We start from the raw sequence: 21,796 nt of genomic DNA on the forward strand, positions 1-21,796 counted from the left end.
TGGTTTGCTTCAACAAATATTTATTGGGTACCTACTGTATGCAAGGCACTTTGGAACCCCAAATTATATCCTTCCCCTCAGCATTAAAAAAAGAAAAGCATTTGAAGAAGGTGGATGATATTCTGAGAAAAACACTATACAGTTGTTGGCTTCCTTAGCTACCAAGAACCCAGTTTGATTCCACATGAATGACTCTATTATCTCCAATCTCTCCATCTTGGGAAAGGAAGCTATCATGGAAATCCTTAAAACAAACCATCTAATTCAACTTACCATTTCATGTAACCATATAAATCAATTATTTTTAATTATAAAGAATCAATATGTATATATACTTGAAAATACAGCCTTCTAAATTTTATATAATGATGGTGTGGGTATGTGTGTGACTTAACTATGAAGGAAAGGGATAGAAAACTAAATATTACCAGACACATTCAAATAAACAAGGGTTCAAGCCTTACAAATATATTAATTCTTATCCATTTGCTCTTCAGAGGTAAAATAACATTACTCTATTCATGATGTTGAATAACAATTCTTCTAGTTGAAACAAAAAAATTCTTTCATCTATAATGGTTCTATTAGTCTGAACTATATCTCATACATACATAGAACTATGGTTGATTAAGGAATATAAAGTGTATCCAATTCTACACTAAATTAAGCCCTATTCTTTATTATGTTAATTTATGACAAATATTCTAGAAAAAGTAAACTTTAAAAGATATGATTTTAAATCAAAACATGAAAATTCCAATGAACACCATCAAGAACAGACCAAATAATGAGATGCTAAAATAATGGGTAAAAACCAATATACCAATCATCTTTTATAGACAGTAAGATGGTTTACATCATTCATTTTAAAACCACTATCACATGATAAAATCCAAAATACATAAACCAAAAATAAATCCACATATACTGACCTCAACTCGAGAGGCAACTAAGGCTGGCTTTGGTAGAACCGATGTAATGGTGGTGCCTTTCCCCTTCTTTATTAGTGAGAAAAAGGAATCAAATAGGTACTAGAAAAAATATAACCACTAGTTAGAAGCTTCAAAACTCATAAAGGTTGCCAGATAAAATGCCACATGCCCAGTTAAATTTCAACAACTAAGTAACAAATAATTTCTTAGCATTAGCATTCATAGGCAATATTTGTTTTTTGGGGTTTTTGCCAAATCTGGCAAAATTAAATATTTACTATTATAAGAATCAGATCAAGTAAACACTTCTAACTACTCACATCAAATCCTATCAAAATTAAGTTTTCAGCAGACAATGTAATGCCTTCCAAGAATGTCAAGTTTTCAACTCCTTAATTATGAATTTCTTCAAAATAAAATTCAAGTTATGCAAAAAAAATTAAAACTATATTACTTATGTATCCTAAAGATAGAAATAACTCCATTTTCTAATTTCTATGAGCTCTAAAAACATCTCTAAAAATTATTATTAACTTTACCAATGAATTTGTTTCTGTTGTTTCACTAGATGTGACAAATTTCAACAGAGGTAATCATTTTGCAACTATTTGGCAGGAGGACCAAAAAAAGGTTTATGTGATACTGGATATTATGTATCCTAATTTCAATGTTCCTAATCTGATGGACTAAAAAGGCAAATAATTTAAAATTTTAATTAAAAAATATTTAGCATACACTATAAATAATAAATATAATAAATACAAATCATTAAGAATCATTTCCTACTAATATTAAAAGATGAACAAAATACAAATATATGAAAAGGCAATTCAGGGATGAGGAAGCTGAGTTTACAGAAGGAAAAATTCTTATTCTCCTCCTCGTTTTACCTACATGTCTTTTCCTGAGAGTGTCTGCTCTCAAACAGTGTCCATTACTATTGGAGACCCTAGGGTGTGGGAGAGGAAGAGTCACAGCCGATTTCCCAGACTTCTCTGTCACCACAAACTTTTATTTGGAAAGACGTGCTTCAACACTGAACCCAAAGTTCACACACACACGAATATATTTAAGTTAAAAAGAAAACTCTGCTAAGCATTTCTTATGATTCTTAAACTACCTAACACATATGTATGTGCATGCATGCCTTCTCCCCTACCTGACCTCCCTACACGACACCCCTACCCTTCTTTCTCCTGCTGCTGTTTATTCTGCCTTACTGGCTCCACCAGTTGCCATAGGGATTTTTGTGAAGTCACAGATGGGGGATTAAAATTTCATTTCAGAGAGCAAGAGGGAATTCATTTGCATAGTACAACAATTGTCAATTTCAGAACTAAATATATTAGAATGATAATGATTTGAATAAAAATAGCATCACCATTGGATTTCTTAAGGGCCTTCCTACTTCAAATTGAAAAAATGGTAGAAATTTCCTGTATGATATTCATGGGGAAATTTTAATACAATATGTATGTATCAAAGCACTCTTCTTGAATGTTCTGTACCAGGATCATCTAGGGTGATTATTTTTGTTTCCTGAGTTCTCATATAAATATATATAAATACTTTTAAAAATACTTTTTTTCTTAAGTCTGTAATGGGCCTCATCTTTCCGACATACCTCAGTGTCCGTTGGCCCCGGGCTGACCTCTGGGTGGAACTGCACACCGAAGAAGGGTTTGCTCTCATGCATAATCCCCTAAAGGGAAAATAAATGGGAAGAAATTCCTTCTGTACCAATGAATGTCAACCAGTGCTATGTATTATTCAGTGAATAATAATGTTCAAATAAAAAAACTGAGTTAAATGCTTAAGAACATAAAAAAAACAGTAATAATAAAAATAGGCCAACAGAGACTCAACCAAAAGTGATTCCCTTAATAAAAATAACTGGTTTAGTCTGTAGCCTTTGGGGCCCCTCTAGGCTCATTTCAGATTAACTCAAATAATCTTCTTATCACCAACTCCTCAACGACCTCTCCAAGAGTCTTTTAAAGGGCTACTTCACTACTCCGGGAACCCCAGAGACCCCATTTACTGGGCCTAAACAAATCTCCACCAATCATCCCTCAACAACGGGCATAAGACAGTCACTGATAAACCACTGGAGAGGGCCTTAACATGTCCACTGATGAGAGTCTAAGACAGAGAGAAATTACTTTTTAAAAAGCAGAGGGCTACAGGAAATAACCTATAAAAAGAGTTCTTACACACACACACACTCCCCCAAAAAGCCCACATAAACACAGGAAAGGCGTCTGTATAACAGCATGAAAAGCCCTGGGTTTCTTATGAACAACTGAACAAGTTTACTGAGAGTACTTACCTCATTTGTTTGATCATTCACGTTGAGAAAAAGTGGTTTCCAACCAGCAGGAAGGGCGTTGTCCAGGGCATAGCCATGATTCTGAGCAGTAATGAAAGCCTGTCTGTTTGTGATATTCAGAACAGGCTGATTCTGCCCTCTGGAGATGAAAGGAGAAAAAGAATAAGAAAAAGGAAAAGGAAAGGGAGAAATATAAATGCATTAGCTGCAAAACAGGGAACAAGAACAGCCTATTAAAATTTGAAACTTTCAAATGCTTAGTGAAATTTACTCTGTTAGAAAAGTCACAGATTGTTAATCCCAATCATTTTAGCAACAAAAATCAATTCAGGAAGCTTTGTTGTGTGTTAAATATCAGGTCTATTAAACTTCTATAATCAGTTTTAGAAAACAGGGAATTGTACTCATAACAAAAAGTTCAGAGTTGCTCACTAGCTTAATAGAGACAGACAAGTATCAGCGACTTTCTTTAAGGGAAAAAATTTTTAAGCCAGAGAGTTCTTGGAGGATAATAAAGAGGTGACTACTCCACTCTGAATCAGTTTGAATTATATTTTATGTGAAGGGTGGGCTGTGGGGAGAGCTCCATGTTGCATAAATTAACATCATTTGCATTAGGAAGTAAAGCCGAGAAGATCTGAAGATTTCTTAGTCCTTAAGGCATGCTAGAGTCTTAAAATGTTATCAATGCTCTGAAATCAAGCTTAACATCAGAACGATTTCCCTTGAAATATTATTTGGTTGAGTATTATAACCTCAATTTATGCCAAAAGAAGGAAAATAACTTTAAACTCTAGCAAAGTTATTGTTAGAGAAGGCTGCCTCGGAAAGATGCAATAAAAGCCATATTAGGTAGTCAGACAACTGTGAACCATGTAATAGCTAGGTTATCTATTTTCTGAATAAAATGTAAATTCTCCATGTCCTTTGGGTTTAGCTACTAACAGTATGTCAGAGCCAGTATGACCTGTAAATAGAAGCATAACTGCCTTACCGATTGGCCATGGCCATCTTGTAGGTTTTGGCACCAGCAGCCAATCCTGTTATTAAATTTCCTGTACTGATTCCAAACAGTGGCTCCTTGCGATCACTGTCCAAAACCTAAATCAAGGAGAATTTTTTGTAACCCAGAAACCCGATTCCAAAACATTACCTCTGAAGGAATAAAAACGAAGCATCCCTCTTCTTTCTTACTGAACTTGGTAAAGATAATAACAAATGAATTATTAAAAGACTATAAATAAGGACATGACTGAAAATTTGTAGCATTAGAATTCAATGAAATGTACCTAACATTCAGACTACACTAAATCCAATGGAATATTTCTTTATGAACTTGAAAGTCTTACAGGCCCCAAGGTCATGGTGACTGGTCTCTTCACAGTTGTACAGAAAGACCCATTTGGAGATTGGACTCCAGCTCTCCTGAGGACACAATCCCAGTTACTTTGCCTGAAGGAAAGCTCTTTTCCTTCTGGTATACTTTCTCCTCACTGGTTCCCCTATATAATACCTGTGCTGACATTCCTCAGAGGTCACAAACAGAAGTAGTAAAAAACATACCTGAATAAATAAAATACATGACAGCCTTTTCGGCAGTACAAAGCGGACTCCTCCCACCTTACACACAGATACCACTGCCCCCAGGTTCACCGCACCTTTTTGACATTCTGAATTAGTGGCTGTGCAAGAGCCGGGTTCCCAGGTCCTCCAGCAATTAAAAGCCCGTCATACTCCATCTTGGTGAAATCATGATTCCAAGGAACTAAATGTACTTCAGCTCCTCGCTGGGAAAAAACACAAAAAATGATCAATTTAATAACATCTTTTTTTGCTGAAATGTGATTTTGCCTAGACCTTCTCTTGACTAACCACTCACTAAAGGGGAAGGAAAAAATAGTACATGATTTAAATAAATAATGCTGAATCAAAAATTCTTTGGTGGCTCATTGTATTTTGTGTGATGTAAATGAAGTCAATGATCAATAGAAAGTGGAGGGGGAAAAAAACACCATTAAATATTTGATCCTGAAAAAATAGAGAATGCACTTTCCCATACTTCAGGAGATTTCAGAACCTAGAAGCTTCAGGACTGGGCACCCAAGAGTATAGGTCATCATCACTAGTTATGGGAGAAAGAGTTGCAAAAAAAAAAGAAGATAAATCCATTTTCTTCAAAATATAAGTTGGTCACCTCTCACTTTTTTCAATTTTGCTTTTTCTGTCTGACCAAATTTTAATCAGCTTTCTTTTCAAGGGTTTTCTCATATTATCTATAATATTTATATTCTGAGAGAAAAAATTAGAATTTTTCTTTACAGAAGTGGACAGGAAAATGTCTTTATGATTTCCCTAGACATGTTTCCTGAGACAAGGATTTAAGAGAAAGAAGTTTATTTTGGAGGGTTTCGAAGAAATATCAATAGAAAATGATGCTGTGGGGTACCCCAATAAATGGGGTTGCATTATCAATTACCATGGGCCAACAGAGCTTCAACCCACTGTGGAGCCCAGGGAGCCAGAAAAGAATATTCACCTTAAGGACAGCCTGGTTATAGGGCAAAGGAATTGGGATATTTATACACCAATCTTGCTAGTCATTGGTTGGGGCGGCTCCAGGGGTCATTAATTCTATGTATTTCTTGCCTGCCAGCATGTTCCTCCCAACCAGAGTGTCCTCAGGCAATGAGATGCAGCCGCTTACAATTGAAGGATGGGCAAAAGGCCTTAAAACAGTAAAACAAGAAGGAGAGATGGGTAGGGCATCGACAGCATCTGCTACGGGACTCCATGCAAACTTTTGTTAATGAAATTGACGAGAATTCGAAATCATGATTTCAATATTGCATGAGAAATCATGATATTCTCGCACAAAGAGAGGGTGAATTAAAGAATTCCTCTATACCCATGTTAATTTTATGTTATGCAAATATATCTATCTGTGTGTGTGTGCACACACACATGCATGTGTATGTGAGGAAGAGAAACTGAGACAGAAATAGAATGGGAGAGGAGGGAGAAGGAGAAATCCCAAGAAAACAATGTTTAAGAAAATATTGTAATAATAGTTACTCTCTCCTTAAGTATTTTTAAGGTTTAATATTAATTAGTTGTCTAAGAGTTGCTATAAAGCAATATGAAAGTTTGTACTGTGTCAGGCATGAGCCCTGCAAACATGCAGTACATAATAAATGTAGTTCAATTGAGGAGGTCTCTGAAGGACTCTAGCTTTTTGGTCACCCCTAAAACCCAAGAAAGAGAACATGGCATGTCTCAAAATGTCAATCAGTAAGTGATAAGAATAATCATCACTTTCTACTTTGTTTTTATGGCCTTTGAGGGTTTTTCGTTTAGACATAGGAATCTACATCTTTGATTTTTAACAGGGATAAATGTGTTATTTTGTCAATCAAAGCAGTTAAGAGAGTAGATCCTCTGACATCCTGAGAAAATGTACAAGCTTTCTCTGAAACAGATAAAGGAAATCAGTTAAACACTAACGATCAATATTACAAACCCTCATTCTTGAAATGGAACAAATTACTTACCTTTACTAGTAGGCGGATTACATTGTTTTTAATCCCACAGTCGACAGCCACCACTTTCGTGGGGTTTCCTTTGCCGTATACCTTGACATCCTGCCATTTTAAAAACCAGAGAATGAGAGGGAAATTCCTGCTGTGAGCTACACATCAATCTCATAAACACATCTGAGGATGCTTTGTGCTTTTATTGGTAACAGATTGATCGCTAACTACTAGGGAGTGACTGGCAGTTAACAATCAATTTGTAGGAAAAGCACAGCAAGGGCCACAACTGTATCAGTTTTTATGAGGAAAAAGTACTTTGCTGTTTTATGTAAAATGTTGATTACAGTAATAACAATGATCCCTAAGAAACTGGTTGCTTCCATAGTTAACGACCATCTTTCCCATGTTTTGCTCATTAACAACCAGTAACAATGGAATTTTCAAGTATTCTTGCCTGATTCAGCACTAGACAGATGTGGTAATAGATACATCATGCTTTAAATACCACTTGATCTTCAGCTTGCAATAAATGTTGGATGGAGTAGGGCTATTGTGCATCAGACTTATGCAGTGGGTCTAATGGATAAAATCAGTATGAGAGTCAGAGGACTTGCTAAGCTGGTGTAGACCACTGGTCCCTTTAGGTTACTATGCAATCATTTGCATTTAAAGGGTAGACTCTGTAAAAGAATCCCAAAGCATATCATAATCATTACCTACATCTTAAGTATTGCTTGGAGTCAGATCCATTTTCACAGGCATTTACCCAAGAAACAGTTCCCGAAAGTCATAAAAGGAGAAATAATAGAAATAGAAAGCCCAGAGGCCTGGGTGCCTTCTACAGATTCCATCTTGGAGAGTTAGCTAGCACATTGTGAATTCAGGATGATTTCAAAGTTTCCAAAGGTTTTAGATGAAAGTTGCAATCTGGATATTTGGAAGAGCATTTTACTTTAACTGAAATGTCTACCTCTCTGCAAAGTATATAGAATGTGAAGTCACAATCCTTAGACTGTACTTGAGAAAAAAATAGAAAAAGAGTTTATCATATTTTTCTCCCGCTGATTATTCTAGAGAAAAAATACCCCAATCCTTCCTTGATCTGAACAGATCACTGAACTGATCCATGAAGGCTACAGATAATCTCTCATCAGATAATTGAAAAAATACAGATTTATCCTTAACCTTATGCTCCTACTACAAAATAAAGCAATATTACCATCTAGTTGTAGCTGCATCAAATTGCAATTACAAGACAGTGAATCAGGTTACCAACTCTATCCAAACAAGACTCACAGAATACATGTAACCTGATATAAATATACAGTTTATCACAGATAAAATGAAATTATTTCATTGCACTGGCATTAAGAAACAGGACCAGCTTTCACCATTGCAATGTCTCCCTTGATTGATAAAAATACAGATAAGCTTCTTTCAGGGGTTCTCAAAACGGGCACATCAGATACTCTCCACACCAAATGACAGAAGTTGAAGGCAAGATCTCACAAATACCTGAATATATGAATTTGCATTAGGACTTGCCAAGATCAAAATATATGATGCAGTGTTTTCAACCTTATTTGACCATAGACTTTTTTAAGGTAAATTTCTCTAGGCCAGTGTTCTTCACATTTGGAAAATGTTAGACTAGAATCCTGAGGTAGTTCTCAATTATAAAATTCTATCATTCTAGAAGAAAAAGTAGCCCTCTCTCATCCTCTCATGCTGTGCGTCAAATGAAATCACTGCACAGGGAAATGTACAGAAAAAATACAGGGAAAATATTTCCATGTCATTTGAGTGGACAAATTTTAGAATTAAAAACAAGTGAATACTGCACATGGCATAATTAAATTCCAAATATACAATTACACATCTAATTTAAAATTCCCTTTCTTGAACAACTCGTATTTCTTATGCTTCAGTTTGATGTGAATGCATCTGTGCCCAATATGATATCAAGGCTCGGGACTGACTCCCAGAGATGCAAAACCCTCATCCCTCATTTCCATGTGACAGGAGTAGGAATACCAGACAATATCAACGTGTGTTTTCTCTGAGGCTGACATGCTACTAATCTGGCTATTTTTACCCTTTTAATAACACTTTTTTTTTAATGCCGTGGTACACCAAAGTTCTCAAAGCTGGGATTATTTTCATGAAATATTGTTCTGCATAGTCACTCTGATCTGTGCTAGATCATAGTATGAATCATCTCCCAGTGAACAGGTATCAGTAAGTGTAGGGAGAGCAGCCTTTCTAAAGACCTGCGGGAAAGTCTGTTGCCACAGGAAGCAGAGTGCTCCATACAACTAGGTCAGTTTTCTGGTGCATTCACCCACCATCTCATCATACATTTCACTGCTTCTGATCAGAAATCCTTGAATCTTCACTTTGCAAATGTAGAAGATAGAGGGCATAAAACTATGTAAACATATTTGAACATTATTACATGATATTATGACTATAATAGCTGATCATTGTTATTTCTATATGCAGTATGAGATGATGCTTAAAGGTAGGCTCTGGAGCAAACCTTTCCAGGTATAATTGTGGCTGCCATTCACCCTGAGAAAGGGATTTAATTTCTCTATATCTCAGGTTCTATTTTAGTGAAATGAGATACTAATAATACCTATCCCCAAAAAGCGCTCTGAGGATTGAATAAGTAAATCAGTATAAAATGTTGAGAAGAATGCCTGGTACATACTAGGTACTCAGTACATCTCATCTATTATTATTTTCATTAATAAAACTAAAAATAGTTATTAATAATAATGATAATTTTATATAAATAATGGAGATAATAAAACCATCAGAAACATTGACTGAAGAATCCAGTTTTGAAGGGGAAAAAAGAATCTGTAACATCTGTGCCACCAGCTCTGACTACCATTTACTGGCTTTGTTATTCCTTTATTCATTCATTCAATATTTATTGAGCACCTATGATGTACGCTGTGACTGAGCATGCGCTGTGGTAAGTGCTGGGGATTCAGATAAGTAAACCATGGCTCTTCTACTCAAAGAGCTAACCATACAGAAGTGAGAAAGACAATTCTTCCAAGGAGTTAAACACAAATATTTTTTAAGTTATAAAGCTATTTATAAAATGACAGTGAATACAAAGGTCGGGCAGGCCAGGGAAGGCTTCACAGAGGAACAATGAGCTGACCCTCCAAGCGAACTTCTCAGAGGCAAGAAGGGGAGGGAGAGAATGTGGAGGGGGCTCCCAGGCAAGGAACTGAATATGCAAACATTCTGACCCTGCCAGATGCAGGTCAAGGAGCAAATACCTGCACAGGGAGGCTTAGGGGAGCTTTTCAAATTCATATAGTAGGATCCTAGAAATGGAGTTTCCTGGAAGCTTTTCTGTTCAAACTACACCAAAACAGCAGGCAAAATACAATGTGGTTAACCACACAGATTCTGGAATCACTGAAGTTCAAGTTGAAACTAGCTCTATAAATATTTACTTGTTAAGCTCAGTTTCCTCAATTGCGAAATGAAGTTTTTATGCAATTAACTGAGCATTTAAAACAGGCTAGTTATTATATTTTCTTCTGAGATAAGAGCTGCTTTGAATGGACCATAATAATCATGAGCTGTTTTAGACAAGACACTGTATGTTTGTTGTTCCTAGGAATAGAATGTCGTGGAGAGCAAATCAATTTGAAATAAAACTTTGTGTCCACAAACACTTTTTTCTAATCCTTTCTCCCCAAGGACCTTTGTAGAAATAGCATTCACTTTCTACTTGTAAAAAACCGAGTTCCTCTGAAAGACTCTTTGTTGCCCCACTGGTGATGCAAGACAAGTTTGTAGCCATCGCTCCTCTAGTAAAAATGAACTCAAAGATGGAGCCAGCCAATAGCAATGACTTCAGAAAGATTTCAAGAGACCTGAATAGTCCACATTTGAAACATAATGTTATCTAATTACATACTCCAAGGGAAAAAAAACTCTGTTTTATTTCCCATTTTATGTACTAAAAACAGAAACCTACCCTTTAAATTTCAAAGTGCACCAAGAACTTTTCTTTAAAAAAATTTTCTCAGTGATATTTTGTACTCATCTCAAACTCCTCTTGAAATCCTCACCGTGCTCACTCAAACTAGTTGAAAGCCCTCCCTGAGAAAATAAGGTGATCTGTTACCTGGTCACAACCAGCACCTCCTTCTCCCATCTGTCAAGCTACCTTGCTGACTCTTTTCTCGCTGTTACTGCTCAGTTCACATTCTCTGAGTTTTATCCTGATTAGCTACAATAACCTCCTAATTAATTGCTGTTGTACCTGGTCTACTTTGCTCCAAAATGGCACAGAATAAGTTTTCAGTAGTTTCCAGTCTTGTTGATTCAGCCAGCGATACTAAGCCCCCTAGATGTAGCCCCAGCCCATCTCCACTCATCTTTAGCCAAATTTGTGAACCAATGTGTGAACCCTTCAGTTCAGCCATACTGCACTGTGCATAACTCTAGGAACACACCATGCTGGTCCATACATCTCCACCTCTCAAGGCATGCCACTTTTTCTGCCTGAAATGGAGTGCTCCTAGTTCTCCATCTACCTACCTGCCCTTTATGTCTCAGAACAAGCCTAACTTCTCTGCAGTTTTCCTTAATCTAACCATCTTGCCCGATGCTACCCTGTGCAACTTCTTGTGGCACCCTGAGCCCATTCCGAGGACAGCATTTGCCACAGGATCCTACTCTGGGGTGATTACTAGTCTGCCTGCCACACCAGGCTCTACAGTCCCCAAGGACAGAAACTGTAGCCCAGGAGGCTCACAACTGCATTTAAAGACATCCAGTCAAAACCAACAGACATCTTCCTAAGATGTATTGTATACCTTCTTGCAAATATACACTAAACATAAATCACTTTAGGGTGACGCCATCACCGGTATAACAGCTAATTTTTGAACTGAGCTATGATACAGTAACTCTTGGGTGTGTGAAGGAATACTTTTCCGGTACAAAATGACCCCAGTCTCTGATTACTATGTCTGATTTCTATACACTTCTTGGATCTCTGGCTGGCTATAAGCTCTGACTCCTGATCATCACTATGCCTATCTTTGGCAATTCAATAGCCTCTTTATCTGACATTGTTAAAGTCTTGAACTGAGGAACCAGAAAAGGAAAAAAAAAAAAAGTTAAAGTAACAGTAAACAGTCTCTAAATCAGGGCATGAATGTTTCCCTTTAAGTGAAACTATTAACTTTGAAGGCATCAATGTGTAATACATATTTTAGCTGCTCTGAGACCCTTTTTTCTCCTCAATTCTGGTACTTCTAGAAGATGATCTCTGCCTAAAAGAAGATTTTTATATTTCAAGAAAGGAAAGTCTAAAGAGAATAAAATAAAACTATAAAATATGAAGGAAAATCCCTCACCTTGGTTGAAATCTCAGCAATCAAATTCTGCTTATTTGGATCCACGAAATCCACAGACTGACCTTCAAATTCAATCTTCCCAAGCATGGTACCCTATCAAATTAAAAATTTTGACAGTCAAAAGTGAGCAACAATAAAGGTGCTGATAGGATAAATTCACAGGGACTTAAACAGCTGCTCCAAGATTTAGATGTCTTTATAACTCTTCATAACCACCAGCAGAAGATCTTCATCTTCTCAAGCTGGAAAGATGAAATAAATTTGCACAGTACATTTTGGGAAATACAGTTTGTTCTTTTAGGGTTGAGAGAGCCACTTCAGAGAAGCAAAGTCAAAAGGCATATGAATTCAGGTCTTTAGCTTCCAGGTTTTTGCAAATGGGACAATTTAGGGTATCTATTCTTTAGTGCATATGACCTAAAGATATTTCATGGGAGACATGGCCAAAACAATCTGTTCAGAAGAAAATAAGAAATCTAAAAATTGCATAAAATTGAAAGAAATGGGAATTTATTATATTATGGTAGTAAAATTAATTCTTTAAAAAATGTGAAATGCTGTGTCATTAATTTTGAGAAGAAACATTGGAAATATTCACTGTTTTAGATATGCAGATGTCCAGGTGTCCCTAAAGACCTGAATTTTAAAGAATGGCTAGCCCTCTGTGAAGTTTTCACAAATTAGCCTTGTTAGTCTGAACATGGCAAATGTTTTTTTATTATTAGCTATGTTTTGAGATTTACTTGTTTGTTAGTAAGTCTAGTTTGATCTATTTAGAAAAATGGCACATTACATATATCGATCAAGACTTTATTTGGGGGAAAAAAGTCAAAATAGTTCATTGATTTGCCTTCTCCAAGAATATGATTTCACTGAAGCAAATACACAGAAGGAAGCTCTTGTGTCCTTTTGAAATGTATTCCATAGGGGAAGAAGTCTCACTTGGGAATGAGCGAGGTGAGAAAGAACCAGCATGTCTTTTAACCTTGACAGTTAGTTCAGTGCATTTACCGAAACCAGAGTGCTACCTCACAGTCTGGGAAAATAACTAAAAACCACCTTTCACTTCCACACTGGATTATTAAATCTCACGGTGGTCTCTACTTACTTTTAAAATCCAAGCCACAGAATCCCTTGACTACCTTCTTAGATCCCTAGTTCTGAAATTTGGTTCTGAGTTCTCATCCCCTTTTTCTTAAAGGATTTTGAATGAAATTCAATCTTACTTTTCAACCTAAAGTTAAAAGAATTGAAAACTATAATACACATTTTTAATATGAACCAGCATCCCTCATAATCAAATATAATGAGCAATACTACTCTTTCATCTGTGATATTCAGCCAAATTTTGAAAAGGTAGTTGCCTCTGACCAGAAGAAGTTCATCTTAAACCAACATGTCACATGAAGAATGCAGTATGATCTTATAAAGCAATTTCTAAATTATTGGCCCTGACTATATTCTATTCTACCTGCCACTTCTGAAGCCCAACTTGAATTTCTCAATTATATTCTGTCCCATTCTGGTAAACTTACCATTAATTTATTGCTCACACAAGATCACTGGGCTAAGAAGACATAAAAATTTACTTGAGATACATAATCTTACTAACATCTCTTCTCAGGAAAGTCATGGACAAGGGAATAAAATCAGAAGTAGAGTAGGAGGATTACATAAACTCTCACTGTCTTCCTTCTGATCATAGGTATGTGGCCATGGCCTTATTTTCAAAGCTGTTCTTTCTTTCTATTCACAGAGATCCTGTGTCAACATATGTTCTAACAAGGAATCTAGAACAGATTTTCTAGAATAATCTAGTTCACTCAAAAATTGTGTCATTTATTTACTTTTTCTTTTTTACATAATATAGTTCATTGAGAAAACTTCAGTGTCATTGGGGGAAGTTAGTTAACATTAGTGAGGTTAAGTTTCTTTCTGGTCTGAGATATAAAAGTTTCATGTAGAAAAAAAATAACGTATGCTTATAATAAATAAGAAGAAGCAAGCAGATGGTGATGAAATAGTCTCAAAGGAAGGGTCGGATGTTTCAGCAACCAGATATGAAAGCATAAGATAAATTTACCTTTTATCACTTTGGTCACTGGTACAAAGAAAAACTATGTAATTGAGGAAACACACGGAGCTTGTTTGGAACACTCATGAAATATAACTCACTGATTCCATGAACAACTCCTCCAAGAGGACTAAACAAATAACAGCACCACTGCAACACACTTCCTGGTTTGAAGTTTTCAATGTGTTGGTGCCTAGTTTAGGCAAATTTGTTGTGAGGAGTTACCTTCTCCCCTGGTTTCACTAGCCCTGTCACATGAGCTGAATTATAAAGGTCCTTATTTGTTGGGATGGTGAACACATAGTGGGCACTCATTAAACTGCTGCCATGTAAATTAGGCTCAAATCTATTCAACAACAAACATCCCAGTCAAGTATTCAGTCTTGAAAATTACATCAGAAATAGTAAAACAATGTGACAGAGACCCAAATGGCAGAAATTGGCAAGATTCGTTCTTTTACATACTAACAGATTCCTTGGACACTGTGAATAGATATGGCCAAAGATGGTGATCATACCTTATCCCGAATGATCTTAGTCAGCATTCTTGTATCCACTCCACAAATTGCAGGGACCTATAAGAAAAAAATTGTAGTGACAGTAAAACTGGAGGAAATTAGATCCAACATATTGTTTTCAAGTTACAAACTTAGCATCATCTATCTTCTTGAGCAGTAAATAATTTCCCTGCTCCTTCTTTTATTTGACCCAGGGTGACTGGGTTGTCAGAGCACAGTAAATTGCTGCTGCTCCAGTTGGGAACAGGGCTCCTAATACCCATGTCCTTCCTCAGAATAAAAAATGAGAAATTCTGAACATCAATCTTCACTACAGCTTTGCTGCTTTTAAAACAGGATGTTAAATAAGTAATACTTATACATATGATACATAATAATTTGTGAACTTCATATGCAGTGTTATGCAAATAATAAGCAAATCCATGTTTTGAGCTAAATGTTCCTGACACATAGTAGGTACTCAGCAGATTTTCTGAAGGCCCTTGTTAAGTAGTCACACTGTAATGAAATGAAATTATTTCATCCTATTAGTAAACCAGATAAACCACCATTTGTTTAATTAATTTATTTTTTACCAGGTTGGATAGAGAGAGATGGAGTATAATGAAAGAGTAACTACTTAAGAGTCAGCAAAATAGGTTCTAATTTCTTTTCTTTCACCAATCATCTGAGTGGATTTTGAACAAGGTGTTTTTCTTCACCTGCACATAGAGGAAGGTGAACGGGTTATTATCTTAGACCCTCTTGTACTCTACGTGTATGTGATCATGGAAAAAGATTCACAGCACATTTTAAAAACAAACTAACAAGCCATGAATTAAGCTTATACTTAAGCTATTAGTTCTGACACAGAGCAGCTATAAAATCGGGTGCCTAAATAACACAAAGGAAACATTAAAAGGGTGGGATCGTCTCCTTACAAAAATGAGCTGTCTAGGTAGTGGAGGTAAATTCAGATAAAAGCTGAGAAGAAAGCAGTAATGAGCCAGGAGATGATACAGGTGCCTTCTTCTCCCTTTAAAAATTCAGAAAAAGGGAGACCCAGAAACCAAGCTCAAGATTTTTCATTTGTCAAAAAAAGGCAACAGTTAGCCCCAGTAGGTAGCCACTCATCAGAGAGGTAGAGATTTCTTAGAACAATACTCTGTCATTACAGGTCCATCAGCAATTCAACAAAAAGCAGCTACAGCAAAACTGGAGATGAAGCTAAATATAGCAGGTCCATTAACTTCGAATACATCTGACATTCAAACCAGGAGAATATTTTATTTGATTAGAAAACAATGCTTAAAGTAAAAAACGTATAAGATAAGGTTTGTAACCTTTTTCATTTATTACCTCAAATGACATTATGTCTAATTACATTTCAGAGTCATAATATTTAAGCCAAAAAGAGAAAGAAAAAAGACGTTAATAGCAATCTGTTTTAACTCACAAGAATTCAAGATGGTGTGATATTATTACATAATATCTGCACATCACACAGCTGATTAACATAAATCTGGCACTAGAACCCATGACACAAGTTTTGTATCATGATCCTGGTTAAAAGGAGTGGAAGAGGTTAAGTTGCTGAAGAAAATAGAAAATTCAAAAATGTTCTCTAACCCCTTTGCCCAAAGAAAAATACTACCAAGCATGTGTGAGCGCCACCTAGTGGACTAAACTAAAAATACGTGGACCTCAATGTTTAGAGAAGAATGACTCCAGACAGCTCCACCAGTACTAATGGAACGAATCACTCTCTGAAATATTAAGATTCCAAAATGCATTATCTGCTGATCTGATTGGCCTTTTTCAATTAAATACATCTTCTCAATTCCCACAGACCCCACCAATTATCCTTAGGTGATGCTGAGGATAGTATTTCTCACCTTTTCTTCCTGTAGCCACTGCCCTAGACTCTTGGTGGCCAGCCAGTGGTGGTAGTCATCACTATAATTCAGGACCAGCAAACCTGCAACCTAGAAAGGAAGGCAGTTGTTTTAAAGGGGTTGGGAGGGGTTGTCACAAAATATTATCCAAATCGTGTGGCTTGTCTTAAGAGTCGATTTGCATGGTTTAAAAAAAAAACTTTATTATACCCATTTCAGGAGCATTAACATTCTGGAGATTTGAAGGGAAAAAAATGATCAACAATTTTCATCTTAAAATATATCATTGTTACCTGAATTATTATGTTGGGGAACAGTCTTACTGGGTTTGCCAAATAATGTGACTAAGCTAGGTCTACCTTCTCAGCACCCTGTACTTTTCCTCCACACCCTGTATCAACAGTCTAATTAATAACTATTTACTGAATATACAGGAAGATTAAAATAAGTTTTGCAACTTACATTTCAAGGAGACTGAGAAGTCTGGGAAAAATTGTGAGAAACAGAATTAAACTAAATGATCAGTCCAATTCAGTCAAAAATAGAATGACAAAAGCAAAGGAAAACATAGAGTGATGAATCTAGAATATACATATTTTAATTGTTCCTAAGCTCTATATTCCTTAGATATTATCCAAATTTATCTTGCTTAGGAAAGCTTAATGTGTTTACTCTTACACTGGCATATAAACTTTTACCCATCCCCTAAAGTGGGTAAGATTAAGAGGCAAATAGTTGCTAAAGAGTTGATTATCAACGACCTTTTAAAAGGTGATTCACCAATTCTTGCAGCATAATTGTCATTTAGACTTAAAACAGCATCTTTCCAAATGAAGCCACATTTCATCCAAGGCACTAAGAATGAATCCAAAGTGCCCTGAGAAATGAAACTCAAAATAATGTCAGGTTAAAGAGTATTCACATATACCAAGGAGTAAGGTTGACAACATGAATTCAGTGGCTTGTAGCACCGTAGTGAAGAGAAACTCTTGTCCATCCTAGATTTGTAAAAATAAATCAACCACATCTCCCCAAACTGAGACTTTTTAAATAGTCATCACTGGTACTACCTTAATTCCATCAGACTCCAAAAACTTGCTAAGTCCCAGTTCATCCAGTGCAGTCGTGTCAGGAGCTCCACCATTCCCAACAATGGGATTGGCCATGGTGAGAATCTGTCCCTTGTAGGCAGGGTCGGTAAGAGCTTCTGGGTACCTGGGTAAAATGCCCAACAATTACCAACAAAACATACAACTACAAAACTACCATCTACGTACATACTCTTAATTATTGAACCCTTGAAAATTAGAGAATGTGAGATTAAAATCCTACAAGACTGTCTCTAGATTTTAGCAAACCTAGAGAAATTTTATGATAGAATGTGGAATATAGCCCATGATATGACTGAAATATAAAGAAAAACTGAATCTTAAGTACTAAGGCATATTCTCATGTAATATCCATTGCTTCAATTTTTTAATTCCTTAAAAAATTCCTTTATAGGGTCTTAGTTTTTAAAATACTGTTTAATACTTCAGTTCACAGATACCCTGGAGATTCCCCTAGCCTCCAGACATGAGTGAATCCAAACTGATACTTACTATTGAGGACTTGCCCACTTCACCAAAATATGAACTGTCAAAACTTGAAAAGTTTTTTTTTTTAACATCTTTCAAGATACTGAAGTCTAACTGATTATGTCAGTGGTGGCTGTATGGCTGTACATTTTATTACAATTCATTGACCGTTTAAAATGACTGAGTTAATTTCTATGAAAGAATTACTCAACAAAGGTGATTTCTGAAACATTTTCATTTTAGAAAGAGGTAAGTTTGAGAGTACATATCAGCTCAGGAAAAACAAACAATCCCACAAACGCTGACAGCAAGCATTTCTGACTTCAAACTTGAAAGACTCCAAATAACTGTTTTAAAGTACAGCTATTCCACACACTGGCATACACTGCAATTGAGGTTTTTTCCTTCCTCTTACATTTTCACTTTCTAGAGAAAATGTCGAGCCAAATCTTTCTTGTGGACCACTAGTGACAGTGAATTCAGATGCTGAGGGGGACAGAGTCAACAGCCTTGAACCAATGAAGTTCAGCTCAGGCAGTAGTCAACATAAATTCTTCAGCCCCATCTAGACAAACTCCTTCCAGAACTACCTTCGTCAACAGAATGTTTAGTCTTCAGCTCAGCAACCCCTAAGGTGACCGGAGTACTGTGATTTTCATCCACACATCCATCAGCTAATTTCTCAGACGCTTCTCACCTGACAGGAACTGATAATTTTTTAACCCAGGCTTACACGCGATATTAATGCATTTCTTGAAGATGAAAAACAAAATAACCCTCTTAATTATCAACCATCCTACTGAGTGAGCCCCACAATGAATGAAAGCAGTATTTCTCAATGGGAAATAGGGTCTGAGGACTCATTGTATTAACGAATGCCTTTTTCTACATCAAAAAGCATCTTTAATTAATTTAATTTTACTTCCCTTTATTCTTTCTCTCCATTAGAGAACTGGTCGTTGCCTTTAAACATATGCTTAACAATACTCTCTCCAGTAAATGAGTTAATGAAGAAAATACAGCTTGTCCTAGAAAACTGCAGTGTTAGAAGCAAATTAATCCATCAGGTCCTGTTTGACTTTTGTGATGTGGCAAGATTTATTACCCACAATCTATCACAGAGAAGAAAACTCTAGTGCCCTCCATCATTCTGATCTATATTAAACAGTTGTTTGCTGGCAGGTATATTAACACAGCTAGTAATTAGTGCTGTCTAAAAGCTTAAGTAATTGCCTGGTGAAGCAAAACTTTGCAAACAGCATTCATACACTGTAATTTAATGTTCTTACCAGTAGGACTATTTTAAAAACCATATAATATTCTTCCTTTCAAACAGTGAGCCAAGAATTTAGAGAATAATGTTCATTAATAAAAAATGGAAGTTTAGTCAGTCAATATCTTCAATATCAGTTAACCCAATGTCTCCTTGTCTCTATAAGACTAACTGAAGTTCCCTAAAGAATTTATCACATATTTTACAGAAGTTCAGTCCATTGAATCTCTAATGGGAACTTCTTGAAACCTTCTAATCATATGTTTTTAAAGACTCATAGTATTTTTTTAATCCCCAGCTGTAAATTACTATCTAATCCAGCCCCCTCGCTTTTTATATGTGGAAACTAGCATTCATAAAGTTTAAGTGATTCTGTTTTCTCAATATCACATAATCAATAATCATTAGAATTTAGACCAGAACTTCAGCCTCTTGGTTCTCAGGTGAACAAATATTTGTTGACAAGTTAAGAACAGCTAGAGGATTCCCACAGCAATTCTAACCTTTGTTGCTGTACATCTATTACATTTTTAAATACTAAGTTGGGTCTCAATTGACAAATATTGGAAATATCAGGTCTTGGGAGATAATGCATGTGCTCTCCCACTGCTAACTTTAAGACAATAAGTTAATCTGTTATTTCACTTTTCTTATTAGGGTGCAAAAGATCTACAGAGTTGATTCTTAACTTCACTGATGGAATGGCACTAGGCTTCCATCTGTCTCCCTGCTTCCACCTTAATCAGATCCATACCTGCCCTTGCAGTAGCCACTTGGTAATCTCACGTAACTTGTGTCTTTGCACTTGCACCTTAAGTTTCTAGAATTAATTTTGTAATTTTTTTTTTTTCCCAGGGGAACACCACTGTCCATGTTCCTCTTTCAGCTACCTCAGGAGGGAGGAGTGCCTATGCCTATATTTGGGGATGGCTGGTAGGCTATGCACAGGCACGGTGCAACCACAGGACAATATGTAGTCAGATTATGATGTGGTTTCGCCATCTCCCCATGAGCAAGATCATCCAGCTATTCCTTTACATAAGGGAAGAATAAAACCTTAAAAGAGAAGAATTACTCACCCTCCCAGGCCAGTGTTAAAAACCACTTCACCAGCAACAGAGGATGGATGGCCAAAGGAGTAACCTTTCATCTTAGTTCCATCTTCCAGGACAATGTGTGCTGTCTGTGCCTAAAGAAACATTCACAAATCTTAGCAGAATACAAAATACGAGGCACAACTGGGTGAAAAAAATCCAAAGGCACAATATACAAACTTATGAAATAAAAGCGCAGTGTATTGATGGAACCTTACCGCCTAGATCTGGAGTTGCTCTCCTGTTACTTGTCAGTTTTCTTCAAACGTACGGCTTTTGTCATGGCAGGTGTTTTATTTTGTTTTGCTTGAAAGAGGAACTGAAGCATGTCAGTACCATAGCTAGTCTAAGTCTATTTGTAGACTTACTGACAATCTTGGAATACTTCAATTTAGCTGAAATGCTCTGTGTCTATCTTTTCCCCCTTAATATCCCTCAGCTTTGCTCAAGTATAGCTTTAAGGGAAGTTCATGACTTTGCGAAAACATTGTGAATTGTCCCGTACAGCTCATCATCACTCGGAGGCTTAGAGCTAGAAGGAATCTTCAAGGTCATCTATCAGATGTGTCCCACAGAGCTCTATTGCTTGACAGAGGTGTCCCAAGGGCTGTCCCCTCCACAAAGGCTCTATGGTCACACAGAAGCCAAAACTTTATCACTCTATTAATACTGACACAAAGGAAGCACTACGGAAAATCTAAATATATATTTATTTTGTTTTTTAGTAGAGTTCATTATATCCATGTCTGGTTTTCTCTTTAGACTACAAGGCATTCTGAATTTCATGACATCACCACACTGATCTTTGAACCAGCTCCTATAAAGTTCTTGACTAAGAAGAGGGACAATTAGAGAGCCTTATCTAAGAAGCACTCATCACCATTTCTCAAAAACACTCTAAATTCTATTGTTGAAACAATTTAGGTCTAACTCCCAATTTACGTAAAATTCAGGGAAGAGAGAAATGTATTAAACCACACTTTGGGGGGCAAAATATAGACTCAGTACAAAACTACAGGACAAAATAAAGTGGAACATGGTTTAAAAAATAAACTATAAAGAAAATCATCTCTGTGATAACTGAGGAAATTTAAATAATACGTTGATTTTTCTTATATCTGGTATAATTTTTTGAAGCTTGAAGATGATATTTGCTTATATTTTTAAGAGCTCTTATTTGTTAAAGATATACACTG

General features: G+C 36.2%; 1 protein-coding gene across 1 annotated transcript in view; it reads right to left on the minus strand.

The window, feature by feature from the left end:
- The window catches only part of CPS1 (carbamoyl-phosphate synthase 1), a 117,512-nt gene that overhangs the window by 77,043 nt on the left and 18,673 nt on the right, over window positions 1-21,796 (minus strand). The window contains exons 2-12 of the mRNA XM_036926789.2: window positions 20,586-20,695; window positions 17,727-17,871; window positions 16,657-16,746; window positions 14,783-14,839; window positions 12,191-12,283; window positions 6,810-6,899; window positions 4,920-5,048; window positions 4,256-4,362; window positions 3,262-3,400; window positions 2,557-2,634; window positions 933-1,031 (exon numbers count right to left, since the gene is read on the minus strand). Of these exons, the coding sequence (XP_036782684.2) occupies window positions 933-1,031; window positions 2,557-2,634; window positions 3,262-3,400; window positions 4,256-4,362; window positions 4,920-5,048; window positions 6,810-6,899; window positions 12,191-12,283; window positions 14,783-14,839; window positions 16,657-16,746; window positions 17,727-17,871; window positions 20,586-20,695 (1,137 nt within the window). The remainder of the gene's footprint in view (window positions 1-932; window positions 1,032-2,556; window positions 2,635-3,261; window positions 3,401-4,255; window positions 4,363-4,919; window positions 5,049-6,809; window positions 6,900-12,190; window positions 12,284-14,782; window positions 14,840-16,656; window positions 16,747-17,726; window positions 17,872-20,585; window positions 20,696-21,796) is intronic.

The sequence above is a fragment of the Manis pentadactyla genome, chromosome 6 (genome assembly GCF_030020395.1).
Source record: "Manis pentadactyla isolate mManPen7 chromosome 6, mManPen7.hap1, whole genome shotgun sequence".
Taxonomy (NCBI): Eukaryota; Metazoa; Chordata; class Mammalia; order Pholidota; family Manidae; genus Manis; species Manis pentadactyla.